We start from the raw sequence: 17,457 nt of genomic DNA on the forward strand, positions 1-17,457 counted from the left end.
GAATACGGAGTCGTCTGCTATCGAATTTGTCGGTCTGCACTGCACAGCTTCCAATCAAACGCATCTCAGTTCGTGAAGCCTCGGAGCCGAGAGCGGGGGACTTTTGAACTTTTTTTTTTTTTTATCACCTCTACCTATTTCACCTAAATCACATTAAAATAATGTTAAGTATTGTCACAATTTCCTCAGAGCTTTTCTGGTTATTACATATACACGTTATAAAAGGTAGTGAAAGAAAAAAATTACTCCACAGTGCTTTTACTGTTTCACCGTCCTATCATGAGGACACTATATGGAGAAAACACGGTGGAAAATGGTTTGAAAAGTCGTTATTGACACATTTTAGTAGACAATTTCCTAGTTATTTGCCAATCGTTAAGAATTTTCAGTTTCCACAGGTGTTTATCTCTGAGGTAAACCAGTTCAATCTCGACACTTATTATTGTTATATCGTGCCTGTAACTTTATTTACCCCAAATCTTTCAGAAGTATACATTAAATAAAAGCAACAGTAAAATGTGATTAATTTAAAACAAAAGATCATTTCTTATCGTGACAGAGATGTCAGGTTATCGTGCTCCAGTGGTAGTGAGTGACGACTCACTTTCTTCAGAATCAGAAGGCGGGAGCACAGGAGCCAATGGGAGGCGCTGTGAGCTGCACAACTGAATTTCTTTCTTTTTTTTTTTTTTAACTAAAGGTCATACTATGTTATTGGTAATATGTAACATTTAGATAAACAAAATGGGCAACCTAACTGGGGCCCACAACCCTGACTAAGCTGGGGCCCACATTCAGCCCATCAAAGTGCCCACTCTGACCCCATGCCCATATGATGCCCATATAACCCAAATAAAACCCATGTGGGGCCCACATGGACATGTTTGCTGGGAAGGTGCTCACGATCCTGTATGTCAGTCCTGACTCTCCACCAGACTCTAAGACTTGTACAACCTTAAAAGGTCCTTTCCAGTGAGGTACCAGCTTCGTGCTGCTTTTCACAGGATTATGGATCCACACCCTGGCACCGACTGCATAAGGCTGATGCCTGAGTTCTGAATCATGATATAATTTCTGGCGTTTAAAAGCTACTTCACTGTACATTGTAGCACTCCTAAAAGCATCCTGTTTTTTGTCAAGTAAAGTGGAAACGAATGCAGCATGAGATGTTAAATTGTGTTCTGGTTAAGTGCACATGTGGCATGCAACAAGTCAGTGGGCATCCTTATTTCTTGTCTATTAACCAAAAATAATGGTGAAAACTTGGTGCTAGGGGAGGTGAAGTATTGTATGCAAACACCACCTTTTTGATGTAATCGTCCTACTGACCACCACATGGCAACAGTATCTTAGCTATTTGATCAGTCAACGTTCTGGTAAAACGCTCCACCATTCCGTCCGATGCTGTGATTTTCTTTATATTCAGCAAACGACAGTGGGTCAAGACCACATCTGATTCAAACTGGCAGCCCTGATCTGAATGTAAAGTTTTAGGAATGCCATGCATCAAAATGTAATCCTTAAATAGGCAGTAAGCGAAAGTCTGCTCAAAAAATATTTAAAAAAATAAAAAATTATTATTGAGCAGACAAACTGCCGTTTGTTATTGTCAGTTCCAAAATGATCATCTGGACTCTCTCTCAAAGGTTTGCATTTTTGGGGACCCACCCATGGGTGCTTGATGAACAGTGACAGGCTTATGACAAGTTTAGCATGCAGTACATTGTCTTTATGTCCTTAAACCTAGATGGCCAGTAGCAAAAGCGCTTTCCCTGTTTCCACACCCATTCCGGAGAAAAATTATCAGCAGTTGTGGCCCAGTGAAGCTGAAAAGTATGTCATGTTTAAGAACATGAGGGACCACCATCTGAGCAGCAGGGTCATCTGTGAGAGGACAAGAAACCAAGTGACACGACAGTCTATTTATAATGGAATTTACATAAACTGTGAGATGTATAGTACCTGCCAGCTGTCTTCTAGGAGACCTTCGTGAACGCTCCACCCATCGCCGTACTGTGCCAATATCTGGATGGTTCTGCTGCATAGTAACAATATCTGCTGCATTAATGACTAATCAGACAGGCCATTACATTGTCCGCACAGAAGGACGTGGCAGAAACAGCCACATTCCCAGCCCCCTCAGTGGTCTTAAAGGAACAAGACACGTCATTAAAAGATTGTGCAGTATTCACCACGTCAACTTATTATTTCAGCTACTATCTCACAGTCCTTTTAATTTGATGTCACCGGGTGACAAGACAGCACATCAGCATTTTTATGCTGAGTTCCCTTTTTGTGCACCATGACCCAATTTACCGGGTCCGACTCCAAAAGCCATCTAGCCCTTCTGCCCCTGGGATCAGTCCGAGGAGCAGTTCAGAATCAAAATTTGTCTAATAACATGACAAAACATTAAAAATGTGAATAAAATACAACCTACTCACCAGAGATGCAGACTCATAATTTGCAGCGATCCTCAGAGGCTGTAATCCAGTGGTACCGCTCGTATTCACTGTTTTGGAAGTGGAGAACAAACCCTTTCCCGGGCTGAGACAAGCTAGCTAGCGGGGTTGGCCGGCCTCCTCACGATGTCTAGCTTCTCTAGAAAATAGATTTTTAAATATGATCAAATCAATTTCTCTTCCTCCATAGGCATAAAAATGTCTAACTCAGATGTATTCATGAGTGCAGTGCTACACACCTGTTTTGCCAGTCGAACTTGTAACAGTAACAGTTTCCTTCTGACTAACCAATCAGAGGACGGAAAAATGCTGACTCTATTCCGAGCCAGCTAGCTGGCCCTGTGAGGCGAATATAAAATCTGATCAGAGCTATTTCTTAAGTAGACTATGGTAAAAGGGCCTGCAGTATTGACTTTGAAGGCCCTGGTCAGATTAGATTGACATGGCAGCACATAGAGGCTAAAATCTGATTGGACAAAAAAATCGAAAAAGAGAAACTCTACAAAATGAAGAGAATAAACTGTTGGGAATAAATTAATACAATTCCATAAAACAAATATTAGAATTTAGGTTTTAAATGTAGGTGAGCCACTGTTTGAGGGAGATTGTGGAACTGGCCAATTTCAGACCTTCTGTGTTTCTGGGGTCAATTTGGAGATCTTTCTCTGAACATGACCCCAAAATACTGCATGATTCCTTGCCAGGTGGCAATTTCTGGGGTTTAATTTGAATCCAGCCGATCATCAAACACATTGCCTTATCCTCAACTTGGGAATTAATCTGTTACAATTGAATGGAATGAAATCCTGTGTTAATGAATACAGCACCAGGTGAGACTTCGTTAGAAAGACAAATAAAAAAAAAATAAGGAGAAGGTCAGTAACAGGGCACCAGTCTCAATGAGGCAAGTCTATTGGGGTTGAAGAGCCACAGTAGTAGATGTGTATTAGAATTTGGCATATAGATTCTAGAAGACATTTTATATTAAACCTCTAAATAAAACATTTTGTAAAAAGTGTCTTTTTTTTTTTTTATATATATATATATATATATATATATATATATATATATATATATATATATATATATATATATATATATATATATATATATATTCTTGCCATTATGTAGGTCACAAATTGCTCATTAGGGACCCACACCCAGAAAGCTGCTGACAATGTTTGTTGAAAACAAAAGCACTACAAAATTAAGATCTAACTGAACTGAAGTCAGTTTAAATTTGCTCTGAGTGCCTACCTACAAATTGTCCTTGTCATGCACATTTATCAATGTCCCGTGTTAATCATGACAAGTCTGTAATTCATGTAGCTATTGGACGTCTTCCAGATATTGTGACTAGCTCAGCTGCATCGTCGCCAGCTAATAAAATCCTGAACTTGGCATTGTACTCAGATGAAAAGGCAGCTGGGGATGATGTTTTCCCAACCTAATCATAACACCTAATTGTGCTTCAGATTCATTGCTAAGAAAAAATATCAAGCAGTTACTCATCTATAAAAAGCAAGAGCAATGTGTAAATATTATTGCCTGAAATAACTAGCTTGCTAGCTTGGCTGTACATTGAGTTAAAGAGAAAAAAAATATACTCAAAGAAAAAGTAGAACAGAACAAGTCCATATATAAAACTCGTTCAGTGGTCCCTAGTTCTGAATTGAAATAAAGCTTGTTCTGTGGCACTAGAGGCAGACTTACACATGGTGACTTACAACATGGCTTGCTGACTGTTTATTATCATCGAGGGAAATAACTAGCAAAATATTTATATTTTCAAATATATGCATCAGGCAGTTTTTGTTGCAGAATATATATATATATATATATATATATATATATATATATATATATATATATATATATATATATATATATATATATATATATATATATATATATATATACACATACAGTGAGGAAAATAAGTATTTGAACACGCTGCTATTTTGCAAGTTCTCCCACTTAGAAATCATGGAGGGGTCTGAAATTGTCAGCGTAGGTGCATGTCCACTGTGAGAGACATAATCTAAAAAATAAAATCCAGAAATCACAATGTATGATTTTTTTTAAACTATTTATTTGTATGATACAGCTGCAAATAAGTATTTGAACACCTGTCTATCAGCTATAATTCTGACCCTTAAAGACCTGTTAGTCTGCCTTTAAAATGTCCACCTCCACTACATTTATTATCCTAAATTAGATGCACCTGTTTGAGGTCGTTAGCTGCATAAAGACACCTGTCCACCCCATACAATCAGTAAGAATCCAACTACTAACATGGCCAAGACCAAAGAGCTGTCCAAAGACACTAGAGACAAAATTGTACACCTCCACAAGGCTGGAAAGGGCTACGCTGTTCATGGGCAATTTAAGGAAATGTTATTTTAAGAAAAGCATTATTTATGTATTCTTATTTCATATTTTATATTATTACTGATATGTTTTCTATCTAAAGCTGATAGTGGAAGCGTGGCTGGTGGGTCAAAAGGAGAGACGGCTCTGCAGCATCAGCGCTTGTGTCTGACATTACACCTGTAGCTCTACGGGAGAGTAGCAGCCAAGAGTCAAGCCAAGTGAATATCAATATTGTGTCATATAATGCCCTAGGTTTATGTGTTGGACATAGTACATAAATCACGCTGCCTTGTGGTAGATAGATTATTGGAAACCTGTGATGTTTTGTGTGTTCGAGAGACTTTTTTACCTAAACAGGACTTGGAAAGATTGAACTCCTTACATTTTATGTGGTGGGGAATCTACCACTGATTTGAGTGCTTGAATTGTTCATGGGAGAATGGCACCAAAAGTTATATCAGCTAGTTAAAGTGGTTAGACTGGATGTAGACTAGGCTATAGGAATTTATTTCAGTAATGGTGGCAAAAAGTACATAATTCTGAACATTTATGGACCCTATAAGAGTTTTCAGAATAAAGATGAATAACATTTAACAGTTTAATAACAGTTTTTCATAGTTGCTTCGGAGTGTTTCTCAGATCAGAAATTAAATTCTCAAAACTCCTTGTTCAACCTCCACATCATTGTCATTTGTGCACATCATAAAAACATTTCTTGTTGCTTTGATCAAATTGCAAATGCTTTAGTACATTTATTTAATCGATTGTGTACAATTGTCTGCTGTTTCCTACATTATCAGTTGTTTATGTCATGTTGATTTAAATATGTTATACTAGTTTTACCTAAATAGTCTTAACCCCTAAAACAAACAGAGTTTACTGCATCAGATGATGATGATCAACTAGTTCTCTAAAACAGGTCAAAGGTGAATCTTGTAAACCTTCAATTAAAGAGTGTATACAGACAAAGCAAAACAAAAAAATCACATTTTTGAAAATGGATGAACAACTAAGAAACTAACAAACACGTGTATAGTACAGTAAAAGTATAAATCCTGTCCGATCTCTTGCAATCAAAATAAATAAAATATGCAATTAAATAAATGAATTTGTGCTGCTGAGATTCATATATACCATACAGAAGAAAATCATTGTAACCCAAACTGTATTTTATATCAAGAAATACTAAAACTTTACAGAATCATACTGACAACACGACTAAGCATTTTGATTATCTAGTTTGTAAACAATGACAAAAGGACTTGTTATACTGATGGCAATTATATGTGTTTATTGACACAAATACTTACTTTTGAGAGATGAACTTTTTAATATTAAACTAGCTATATTAAAATACAGGCTTTTGCAAGAAAAAAAAAATGTATTGTGCTGTTTGTACAAATTGTTTTGAGAATGCATTTACTGGCAAATCTTAAGGATGATTCCAAAGCAACTAAGAAAAACTGGTATAGAAATTTTAGATGACAGATAATGACAACTGGTTTAAACTTTTTGCATTCAGTGACTTATGCAATAAGATGATGCTGAGATGTTTTATGGTTAAGACTACTCAGTATAATATATTTTGTTCAATACGACAAAAACAACTGATAATGTAGGAAACATTACACTTGTACACAATTGAGTAAATGACTGTACCAAAGCAATCGCTATTTGATGAAAAGCAACAAGAAATATTCTTATGATGAGCACAATTGACTAAATGATGTGGAGGTTGAACAAGTAGTTTTGAAAATGTAATTTCTGATCTGAGAAACGCTCCAAAGTTGCTGTAAGAGGAATGAAACACAATAAAGGCTCACTGCAAAATAATAATTTATAAGATTTTTTGGAAAAAAAATAAAAAATTATAATAATTGTAAAACATCTTTGCCAACAAATATTAATAGGGTATGCGGAGCAGGGAACATAACTTAGCTGTGGAAAAAACATTACTATGAGCTCTTTAATTGTGGTAAAAAAAATAACCCCTTTGTAGTGGGTCATATTGAAAATAATGATGATGTGTGATTTTCACTAGAGGTTTGTAATGCAATTATGAGGTTAAAAGAAAACAATGCATGTGGTATGGATATTCTGCTGAGCATTTAAAATTTGCGAATAGAAAACTCTGTCCTCTGCTTGCTATTTGTTTTACTGGGTTTTTAGTTCATGGCATTTTACCTGATTCTATCTTATCTGTTATGTTAGTGCCTATTATCAAAGATATAGCTGGGAAAAGAAATAGAATGGATAGTTCGCCAGCTATAGCCTTGGCCAGTTATGTATTCAAGTTGGAAAAGTTTGTTTTGACCTCTGATAACCAGTTTGGATTTAAATCTAAAATTGGATATGTGTATTTTTGCTCAAAAGGAGAATTTTAGATTTGTATATACAGTGAGGAAAATAAGTATTTGAACACCCTGCTATTTTGCAAGTTCTCCCACTTAGAAACCAGGGTGGGGTCTGAAATTGTCATCGTAGGTGCATGTCCACTGTGAGAGACATAATCTAAAAAATAAAATCCAGAAATCACAATATATGATTTTTTAACTATTTATTTGTATGATACAGCTGCAAATAAGTATTTGAACACCTGAGAAAGTCAATGTTAATATTTGGTACAGTAGCCTTTGTTTGCAATTACAGAGGTCAAACGTTTCCTGTAGTTTTTCACCAGGTTTGCACACACTGCAGGAGGGATTTTGGCCCACTCCTCCACACAGATCTTCTCTATATCAATCAGGTTTCTGGCCTGTCGCTGAGAAACATAGAGTTTGAGCTCCCTCCAACGATTCTCTATTGGGTTTAGGTCTGGAGACTGGCCAGGCCATGCCAGAACCTTGATATGCTTCTTCACATCCACTCCTTGGTTATACTGGCTGTGTGCTTCGGGTCATTGTCATGTTGGAAGACCCAGCCTCGACCCATCTTCAATGCTCTAACTGAGGGAAGGAGGTTGTTCCCCAAAATCTCGCAATACATGGCTCCGGTCATCCTCTCCTTAATACAGTGCAGTCCCCCTGTCCCATGTGCAGAAAAACACCCCCAAAGCATGATGCTACCACCCCCATGCTTCACAGTAGGGATGGTGTTCTTGGGATGGTACTCATCATTCTTCCTCCTCCAAACACGTTTAGTGGAATTATGACCCAAAAGTTTTATTTTGGTCTCATCTGACCACATGACTTTCTCCCATTACTCCTCTGGATCATCCAAATGGTCATTGGCAAACTTAAGACGTGCTTGGACATGTGCTGGTTTAAGCAGGGGAACCTTCCGTGCCATGCATGATTTCAAACCATGACGTCTTAGTGTATTACCAACAGTAACCTTGGAAACGGTGGTCCCAGCTATTTTCAGGTCATTGACCAGCTCCTCCTGTGTAGTTCTGGGCTGATTTCTTACCTTCCTTAGGATCGTTGAGACCCAACGAGGTGAGACCTTGTTCGGAGCCCCAGTCCGAGGGAGATTGACAGTCATGTTTAGCTTCTTCCATTTTCTAATGATTGCTCCAACAGTGGACCTTTTTTCACCAAGCTGCTTTGCAATTTCCCCGTAGCCCTTTCCAGCCTTGTGGAGGTATACAATTTTGTCTCTAGTGTCTTTGGACAGCTCTTTGGTCTTGGCCATGTTAGTAGTTGGATTCTTACTGATTGTATGGGGTGGACAGGTGTCTTTATGCAGCTAACGACCTCAAACAGGTGCATCTAATTTAGGATAATAAATGTAGTGGAGGTGGACATTTTAAAGGCAGACTAACAGGTCTTTGAGGGTCAGAATTCTAGCTGATAGACAGGTGTTCAAATACTTATTTGCAGCTATATCATACAAATAAATAGTTTAAAAATCATATATATTGTGATTTCTGGATTTATTTTTTTAGATTATGTCTCTCACAGTGGACATGCACCTACGATGACAATTTCAGACCCCTCCATGATTTCTAAGTGGGAGAACTTGCAAAATAGCAGCGTGTTCAAATACTTATTTTCCTCACTGTAAGTAAAAATTCCACAATTTGTATGTGTTTTATTGATGCATCTAAAGCCTTTGATAGTGTAAATCATGAAAAATTATTTTGTAAGCTACACGACAGAAGGGGTTCCTAAATCTTTTGTGAGAATTCTAGCTTTTTGGTATGCTTATCAGTTAATTTGTCTGCTCAATTTAATTTAGGTAATGGGGTTAGACAGGGAAGTATTAAATCCCCATTTCTTTTTAATATTTATATAGATGACATAAAAGCTGCTAGATAGTTGTGGAACAGGTTGTATTGTTGGTCAAAACATGATCAACTATTTGATGTATGCGGATGATTTGGTGATTTTTGTCCATACAATGCAGGACTTTAACAGCTATTGAGGGTTTGTTCTTAATATGGCTTAGATTTTGACATTACATATAATAAATATATATATAATTAAAAAAAACAAATAAATATTATGATTATCAGGATTAAGGATGACAGGAAACTTTAAATTCCTGACTTTTCTCTCTCTGGAAGTGCCCTTAAAGTATGTGATGAGCTAAAATATTTAGGACATTATATGACTGATGACTTGTCTGATGATTGGGACATCTTCAGACAATGTCATGTATGCACAAGCAAATATGCTGGTTAGGAAATTTAGAATGTGATCAAACTATATTAAGACTGTACTGTCAGGGGCATAGCCATCATTTCAAAAGTGGGTGGGGGGGCGAAATGTCTAGTGTTACCTGTTTTTTTTTTTGTTTTGTTTTTTTTCTTAGTTAAATGTTGTGTAATTGACAGGTTTTATTTTTAATCATATATTTTTTTTTCTTTTGCTTTTTATGCTTTATGATTATATATGATTATAAAACAGAAAGAAATAAAGAAAGACAACAGCTTGCCACTGGGACAGTACCCTTAAAAGGACATCTTTGTACCTTATTTACCCAAAAATGTATAGTTGTACATTAAGGTTCACATTGGTACTCTAAGGTAGTAATGTGTACCTTTTTGAGTTTAAAGTACAAAGATATCCTTATAATGGACATTATGGAGTATATTGTTTACATATTTCAAATTGTATTTTGTGTATGCACAGTACATGGCACACAGTAATGGATACTTGCACATTCAAATAATACTTCATTTTGTTCTATTCTAAAGTCCATGTTTCAGGAATAAAACAAGTCATTCAAAACAAACTATTAAAAGAAAATATGTATTGAACTCCTTTAAGCTTCCTGGCTGGTTTGTTTAAAAGTAGTAGCTTTTTACACAGTGTTAAAGCTAACATTTATCTCAATATATAGAGCTACTCAAAACTGCCAAAAGTGTTTCTGCGACGTTCCTTCCCATCTATAAAAGAGTTTAAGGAAAATACACAGAGAAAAGTGAACGTTTGTCCAATTAGCTATTTTTCCTTATAATCCTTTAAATCTATTAAAACTTGCTAATTATTCAACAAGAGCAACAGGCAGAGTTACTAAACATTGCGCAACACAATTCGGATACCATATGCCAACTTGCACTGCTTGACTTTTTTGTAAAAAAGGAGTGAAGCGTTTTTTGCCGCTTTGAGCTCATCGCAACCGATTGTTGGATCGCGCGCGGGACCGCGGATGCGACTCGAGCTACAGTACTAGGGCGTGTGATGATGACGTGACAAGTGAATGACTGATTGCCATGGATATGTGAACGTCATGTATAGACTATCTTGTCTCTTTGAATTTTAAATCACTCTGCATTTATATACATTGCTCCATTAAAACCCCAACATGTCGTGAACACAACTCTCCACTAAAAAAGTGAGGGGGACAAATGTACTTTTTATAAAATGTGCGTGGGACATAACCCCTGCATCCCCCGTGTAATCTACGCCCCTGTGTACTGTATAGAGCATACTGTACACTTATGTATACTGCCTATTTATGGCAGCATTACAGAAGAAGAAGCATGCAAAAACTTAAGGTAGCATATAATGATGGAATGAGGTTGTTGCTTAAGGTGACATGATGGAGTAGTGCAAGTCAGATGTTTGCCAGCGTTGGTTTGCCAACCTGCTCTGCTGTGTTATGTAATCTCATGTACAGATGTATGTGTAGGTTATTAGAGTCTGTAAACAGTAGTCTGTATGAAAATACATAATATTGTGGATTATTGGTTTTTTTTTTGGTTGTTTGTTTTTCTGCTTGTTGTTTTTCTGCTTGTTGTTTTTCTGCTTGTTGTATTGTTGTGTTTCGTGTTTGTCCTTAAATAAAAGTTTAATTAATTATCAAAATGTTTTTCTTCTTTTGACAAACTTTTCATCAATTTGGACAATTGTTGCAAATAAATATATTTGTCATTTATATAATTTACGTTAGTTTTTACAACTACACAAGTACACACTGGCTCATAAGCAATGCTCGTGCGTTATTTGCATACACGCGGAACCTTTTATACCAAACTCATGTTTCTGGTCGGCGCGCAGCTGGTGCTCGGGAGATATTGCCACAGCATTAATAATCCCCAATGGTTAGATATGGCAAGGTCCGATATTCTGAAAACCCTGCTATATACAGTCAACACTTTACTACAGCAGGAAAAATACAAAGCAGTTCTTGCTGTGCTTAAAGGATTCAGAAATGGCGCGGTGTGAGTGTGTTCTCTTTTTTTTTCGGAACAGTTGTGTTATTTATGGCTTGCACACAAGTTCCCTGACACATTTTAACAGCTTCATAAATTGTTTGGGTACGTCTAGATAAATCATACTATCGATTAGTAATAATAAAAAAAACACTGGGTTCCCATATAGTGACTCGCACATCGTCCGTGCTAATTCACTGAACTGGCAAATGGGACACAGGTCACTGTAACTGACCCATTCGTTTGAGTCTGAAAGAGACACTGCGCATGTGTCAGTACATAATCACGGACTGTGCTCAAAATGACTGCTGTCATTACAATACATCTCACACACTTCTGGTTTTAATTCCATTTTTTTTTAATTAAAATGTACATTGTTATATGTACTATATGTACGATGGGTGTAAGCAGTGTTTCACTGGTCCATTCAGTGCAAAACAATGCTAAGCTTATTATTCTAATATTAATTATAGATCTGCTCTTGGTTGAGGTTTGATATGCGTATCATAGATATGTAAACATCTCTTCTCCTTTCAAGTCAAATGGCTTTTATTGTCAATTTAAACATAAACAGTTGGTGCGGTACAAAGTGAAAAGAAAAAAACAAACAATGTTTACCCCAGGGCCACATAAAAACAACACAGAAATTCATGATTTAGCATAAAACTAACTTAAAATGATGCAGACCTACACATAGGACTACATTTATGACAATTTCTGACAAAGGCCCAATGGTGCTGCTGGTATTTAAACTCAAGATGTTCTGATTAAAGGTTCAACGTCATAAACACCGAGCTACCACTGCCAGTTAAAGGGCACATAAGCAAATGTGTTTCGCAGCTTTATGTACTAATGTGATCTAATGTTGCTAGTTTACTACTAATACTACTAGGTTGAGAGTTTTTTCCAAAATAGAGAAAACAACTAAGAACTTGTCACTGTCCGTTTGTTATTCATTTATCTTAAATTGTATTACAGGTACGGTGCCAAGATCCGGGCTCCGCATGCACTGGTGATGACATTTCTTTTTCGAAGTGGCAGGTAAAGCAGGCTATTATATATATATATATATATATATATATATATATATATATATATATATATATATATATATATATATATATATATATATATATATATATATATACACACAACTTTATTATACAGTTACTTATTTTGTATGCTTTGGGTTTTTTTTTTGCATTCTAGCCTTCAATCCAAGCTAAAAGCAATAGCCCAGGCCACATATACACACTCAAGGAACCTAGCCTACTTTGTATTTTCCTATAAAGGACTGTTGGCTCTTCAGAAGTATATTCAGGGAAAGAGTCTTCAGTCTCATTCGTTCTTGGCTGCCTGTCTCGGAGGTTGGCTGGTATTTGGGGACAATAACAATATCAATAGCCAGGTATGTTTTGTACTTTACATATCAATAGGTGTGCATATCTGATGTGAAATAAATTTTTGTATAATGTTTGTATAATGCAAAAGGTTTTTGTTGGTAATTTAATCAGTATGGGCTCATAAACTGATCTGATGCAGTGATACTATTATCTTCTGTTTTCTAGATAAACATGTACCTGCTATCTAGAATTCTTTTTGCCTTAAGTCGGCTGGCTGTAGAAAAGGGCTACATCCCCAAGCCCAAAAGAGACCCCTTCCCACTGTTTGCCATGCTGGTGTGGGGCATCGTCCTATGGCTATTTGAGTACCATCCTCACACCCTGCAGCCCTCACTCCAGTCCTCCATGACCTACCTCTACCACGACAGTAACACATGGCATGACTTCTCTGACTTTCTCATATACAACAAACCACAGGTTTAAACTTGTAAAACATTGATCTTTATTAAACCACAGCTAATGATAGTGGTCTGATTAATTGAATGAGTCAGTCACCAGTGACTGTTCTAGGTTATGGCATTTTATTTTGGAATAATAACCATTATATCTGCACTTTTATATAATTTCCTGTTTGTAATTTTAAATGAACATATGATAAAAATGTACATTTAATTTTTTTTACTTTTTGCACATTTGTGTTCAAAAAGGGAACAACAGTTGGCAAACTGAATAAGAAAAAAAAATTGAAACTTTGCTTATAATTTATAATAATGTACTTTAAATACCTATTTATAGTTATAGTTAACAATTGTCTTTCTTCAATTTAGTAAAATGTCAAAGGTCCTTTTTTTTAACTACATGTAATATTTTTTGCAACAATGACTGCAAACAGTACTTTTTTTTCAGTCCATGTCACTCATGTCCTATCACTTATGCATAATTACTTTTAGTTTATGACCTATTTACTGAATATTCCATAACATAAAAAAAAAAAAAACGAATTACATTTAGAAGGTACTGATAAGCAGCTAACACAAATGGTGTTTGAAATAATGATTAATGATTAAAGACACATCAGTTTGAAATCGCTTTGTTTTGTAGTAGTGCTTTGCATGACCACATTTGTGTAGCAGCAAGACTCTGAAGATTGGGCTTCTGTTTTTATCTTGAATCAGAGAGTAAACACACTTTTTTGTCTTTAAATGCTGTTAGTTGTTTGTTTGTTTTAAGCAAACAATATCCTTACTTCACTAATCAAAGCAGAAAGAGATAAATAAAATGCAAAGGTTGTGAAAATCTCTGTGGTTCTTTCACTGCTTAGCTGCCACCCCTATCCCTCAATTCACTAATTGTTATTTCCAGCTATCATTCAATACTATATATCTGTTTGCATATTTCACAGGACTTCTAAGTAGTGTGTTTATGAAGAGCTGACTCCTTAACTTCAACTGATCATAAAGGCAATCATGTGCTTTTCACACAAGTGAAATAACAAAGCACCCAAATGTTTAGTTATCTAAAAATGTCCAAAGATCCTTTAGATTTTTTTTTATTTATCATGAAACTTGTGCACAAACGCGTTAATGATTTATGCAAATACAACTCAAAAGAGTGAAATGTGTCTTGCGTTTTGTTCATCACACACATTTCTAACATTTGTTGCTTATGCCACTAGAGGTCACTAGAGGTTTGGGAGTGCTGCTGCCAGGTCGGTTTACGTTTTGTTTGGGGAAAAAGTAGATGACAATTGTTTATGGCAGAAACAGTTTGGTGTGTGCGTCATATTCTGTAAAATATGTTCTCTTGAGCTTATTATATTATGTAATACATACAGCCACTTACAATGTTTTGGACAGACAACGCCACTCCCGCTAAACTAAACAACAACAAGCTACATAAAGTGCATCGAGGGCAACCTAGTGCAAACAGCGCAGACGAAAAACAATACAGACAGACAGTGCAGACAGAAAACACAAGACAACCAGAGGTGGCAAAAGTACACACATCCATTACTTAAGTAGAAGTACAGATACTCATGTTTTAAAATACTCGGGTAAAAGTTGAAGTACTGATTATACCTTTTTACTTAAGTGAAAGTAAAGAAGTCTTGGCTCTGACATGTACTTAAGTAAAAACTAGTTATTACTTCTACCTGTTTAAGCTGTTAACTGGACATCACATAATATACAGACAGACAGACAGACAGACAGACAGATAGACAGACAGATAGATAGACAGACAGATAGATAGATAGATAGATAGATAGATAGATAGATAGATAGATAGATAGATAGATAGATAGATAGATAGATAGATAGATAGAACATTGATATTGCATAGTACAGGTACACAGCAACGAAATGCAGTTTTGCATCTACCAGAAGTGCAAAAAGTTGCAATCGTGCAGATAAATATGTAGCATATATACAGCATGTGATATATATGTAAGCATATGCACAGTGATTAAATATAAAGGCTATAACAGTGCAGAAATGTGTGGACATTATTAAGAGCCTTTGCTATGTTTCCACACGGACAGTTAATGAGGTGATACCGGAGCAAGTGCACCTCTTCAAGTCAAGAAGCTTTTACATATATATAATCATAGACATTTTACAGATTTGAATGATGTATTGTTTTTATCTGTACGATCAATAAAGACAGTAATTTATGTTCGTGTAGCCATTATGAGGGAAAAACCCACAAAACGCCACCCAAAGGGGAAATTGTGTAAAACATGGCGGATTTGGTGTTTGATTTGAGACTTTGTGCAAAAATAAAACAAAAGTTTACTGATTAAAAATATTTTTCGGTGTAGTTTATTTATTTATTGTATATCTAAATAAAGAAGGGACGTCATGAATAAGTGTATGCTTTGCTGGAGGTTTTAATTTCGCCTCTTTTATATTTAGTTATTTATTAATTTATTTATACTTTTTATAAAAATGTAAAAACAGAAATGCACGCTGCATTGATAGTGTGTTAATAACATCTAGTGCCGTTTACAATAATTGTAATTTAGCCAAATATATATATATATATATATATATATATATATATATATATATATATATATATATATATATATATATATATATATATTAATACAAAACTAATTAAAAATGTTGTTACCTAATGAATGTATCGAGGCTGAAGATCCACATATAGAACACAAGCAGAGAAAAGATGATGATGATCACGAATGTGTCTGTTCTCAGTCATGTTTACATCACTGACTCCCTCTGTCTCATCCACATTAACCCCAAACTTCTTACTGCCTTCTGCCTGCTGATTCTTATCTTCGTAAAGAGTGAGAGTCAGGACTTTATACACCAGCGGATTGAAAAAGACGCGCAGTAACAGGAAATCGGTTATTCGGCTAAAATCGGCGCGCAGTGAAAATAAAAATATATATTTCACCAAATCAATGGATTAAAACTAAAGTAACGAGCCGGTTTTAAAAATGTAAGAAGTAAAAAGTACAGATATCTGTGTAAAAATGTAATGAGTAAAAGTAAAAAGTTGTCTGAAAAATAAATAGTGGAGTAAAGTACTGATACCAGAAAAATCTACTTAAGTACAGTAACGAAGGATTTGTACTCCGTTACTTCCCACCTCTGAAGACAACACAAGACAAGACACAAAACATGAGATAGCGCCGACTAGTAAACCTACTGTGTACTCTGAATATAAAGTACTGTACAAGGAGAACTGTAAAAACTATACCCGGGAGTGAATATAAACAGACACAGTGTAGTGCAAAAAACAGCAGCAGTCAAGAGGTGCAAAAAACAGCATGTAAACAGTATAGTGTAACAGTATAGTGTAATAAGAAACAGTCAAAGGTGCAAAAAACAACATGTAAACGGTATAAGAGTCAAAGGTGCAAAAAACAGCATGTAAACAGTGTAGTACGGTAGAGTATAAATAAATGGGCTGAGATGAGTAATGAGTGTGTGTCCAGTGTTAAGTCCAGGTTCTGATTACAACTGAGAAAGCCTGGGGCACAGCAGTTCAACGAAGATGGGGCTGTCATGCTGGAACAGGTTTTTTTGCCCTTTACTACCAGTGAAGAAAGATCTTACTAATACAGTATACAAAGACATTCTGGAGACACACACTTGATAAAGTCTGCATATTCACATGTACAGTAGACACGCCTCACAAACATACCTTACATATAAACACACCTCACACTCAGACACACATGCACATAACAGTTATCATTACTATTTCTTTTATTTGCACACTTTTTAGTCTTTAAAAAACATCAAACAGCTTTATATTCCTCTCCTTTATAAATATATTTTTGTTGGTTTACTCACATATGAGAATTGGCAGCTGTCCATATACATATACTGTATATTTGCCCATATAGTGTAGTTAGAAAATTGTGGAAGTGCACACTAAATCTACTGTAAAGATGAAGTGGTGTGAAAAAAGAGTAATAATCTTAGCAGTGCACCCCTCAACCTTTTGATATGGCTTAAACTGTTGTCATGGTAACCAGTCAGCAATGTTCCAGGAGTGAGAGTGTGAAAAACGTCACGTAAACAGAAGTGAAACGAGTAGAGAACAAGCCATTTGAGTCATAACTTTTGTAGCTCATAACCAAACACACCTCCCTAAAGGGGTACACCCATGTCTTAACCTGTACTACCAGGTAATGCCATGGTTA

The 17,457-nt window shown here is 35.9% G+C and overlaps 1 protein-coding gene and 2 long non-coding RNA genes across 3 annotated transcripts; 1 reads left to right on the forward strand and 2 right to left on the reverse strand.

The window, feature by feature from the left end:
- Nucleotides 1-884: 884 nt before the first annotated feature.
- LOC310718428 lies at nucleotides 885-17,252 on the reverse strand. The gene is made up of 4 exons (XR_014531151.1): nucleotides 17,105-17,252; nucleotides 2,445-2,601; nucleotides 1,963-2,147; nucleotides 885-1,884 (listed from the first exon to the last, which is right to left on the reverse strand). It is a non-coding gene; the product is annotated as an uncharacterized lncRNA (long non-coding RNA).
- Nucleotides 11,275-14,075, forward strand: pxmp4 (peroxisomal membrane protein 4). Its single transcript, XM_083527389.1, has 4 exons — nucleotides 11,275-11,445; nucleotides 12,415-12,477; nucleotides 12,646-12,844; nucleotides 13,005-14,075. Exons 1-4 carry the CDS (start codon nucleotides 11,333-11,335, stop codon nucleotides 13,260-13,262), a joined length of 633 nt encoding a protein of 210 aa, XP_083383515.1. The 5' UTR covers nucleotides 11,275-11,332; the 3' UTR covers nucleotides 13,263-14,075.
- LOC310718519 lies at nucleotides 11,595-12,408 on the reverse strand. The gene is made up of 2 exons (XR_014531177.1): nucleotides 12,108-12,408; nucleotides 11,595-11,685 (listed from the first exon to the last, which is right to left on the reverse strand). It is a non-coding gene; the product is annotated as an uncharacterized lncRNA (long non-coding RNA).
- Nucleotides 17,253-17,457: the final 205 nt, after the last annotated feature.

Source organism: Silurus aristotelis (assembly GCF_946808225.1).
Source record: "Silurus aristotelis genome assembly, chromosome: 2".
Lineage (NCBI taxonomy): Eukaryota > Metazoa > Chordata > Actinopteri > Siluriformes > Siluridae > Silurus > Silurus aristotelis.

Excerpts from the sequence above, each read along its gene's own strand:
- pxmp4 (XM_083527389.1), top strand. The coding sequence starts at position 11,333 with ATGGCAAGGTCCGATATTCTGAAAACCCTGCTATATACAGTCAACACT. Across the intron at positions 11,446-12,414 it reads GGATTCAGAAATGGCGCGGT|GTACGGTGCCAAGATCCGGG; the intron begins GTGAGTGTGTTC and ends ATTGTATTACAG. Across the intron at positions 12,478-12,645 it reads TTTCTTTTTCGAAGTGGCAG|CCTTCAATCCAAGCTAAAAG; the intron begins GTAAAGCAGGCT and ends TTTGCATTCTAG.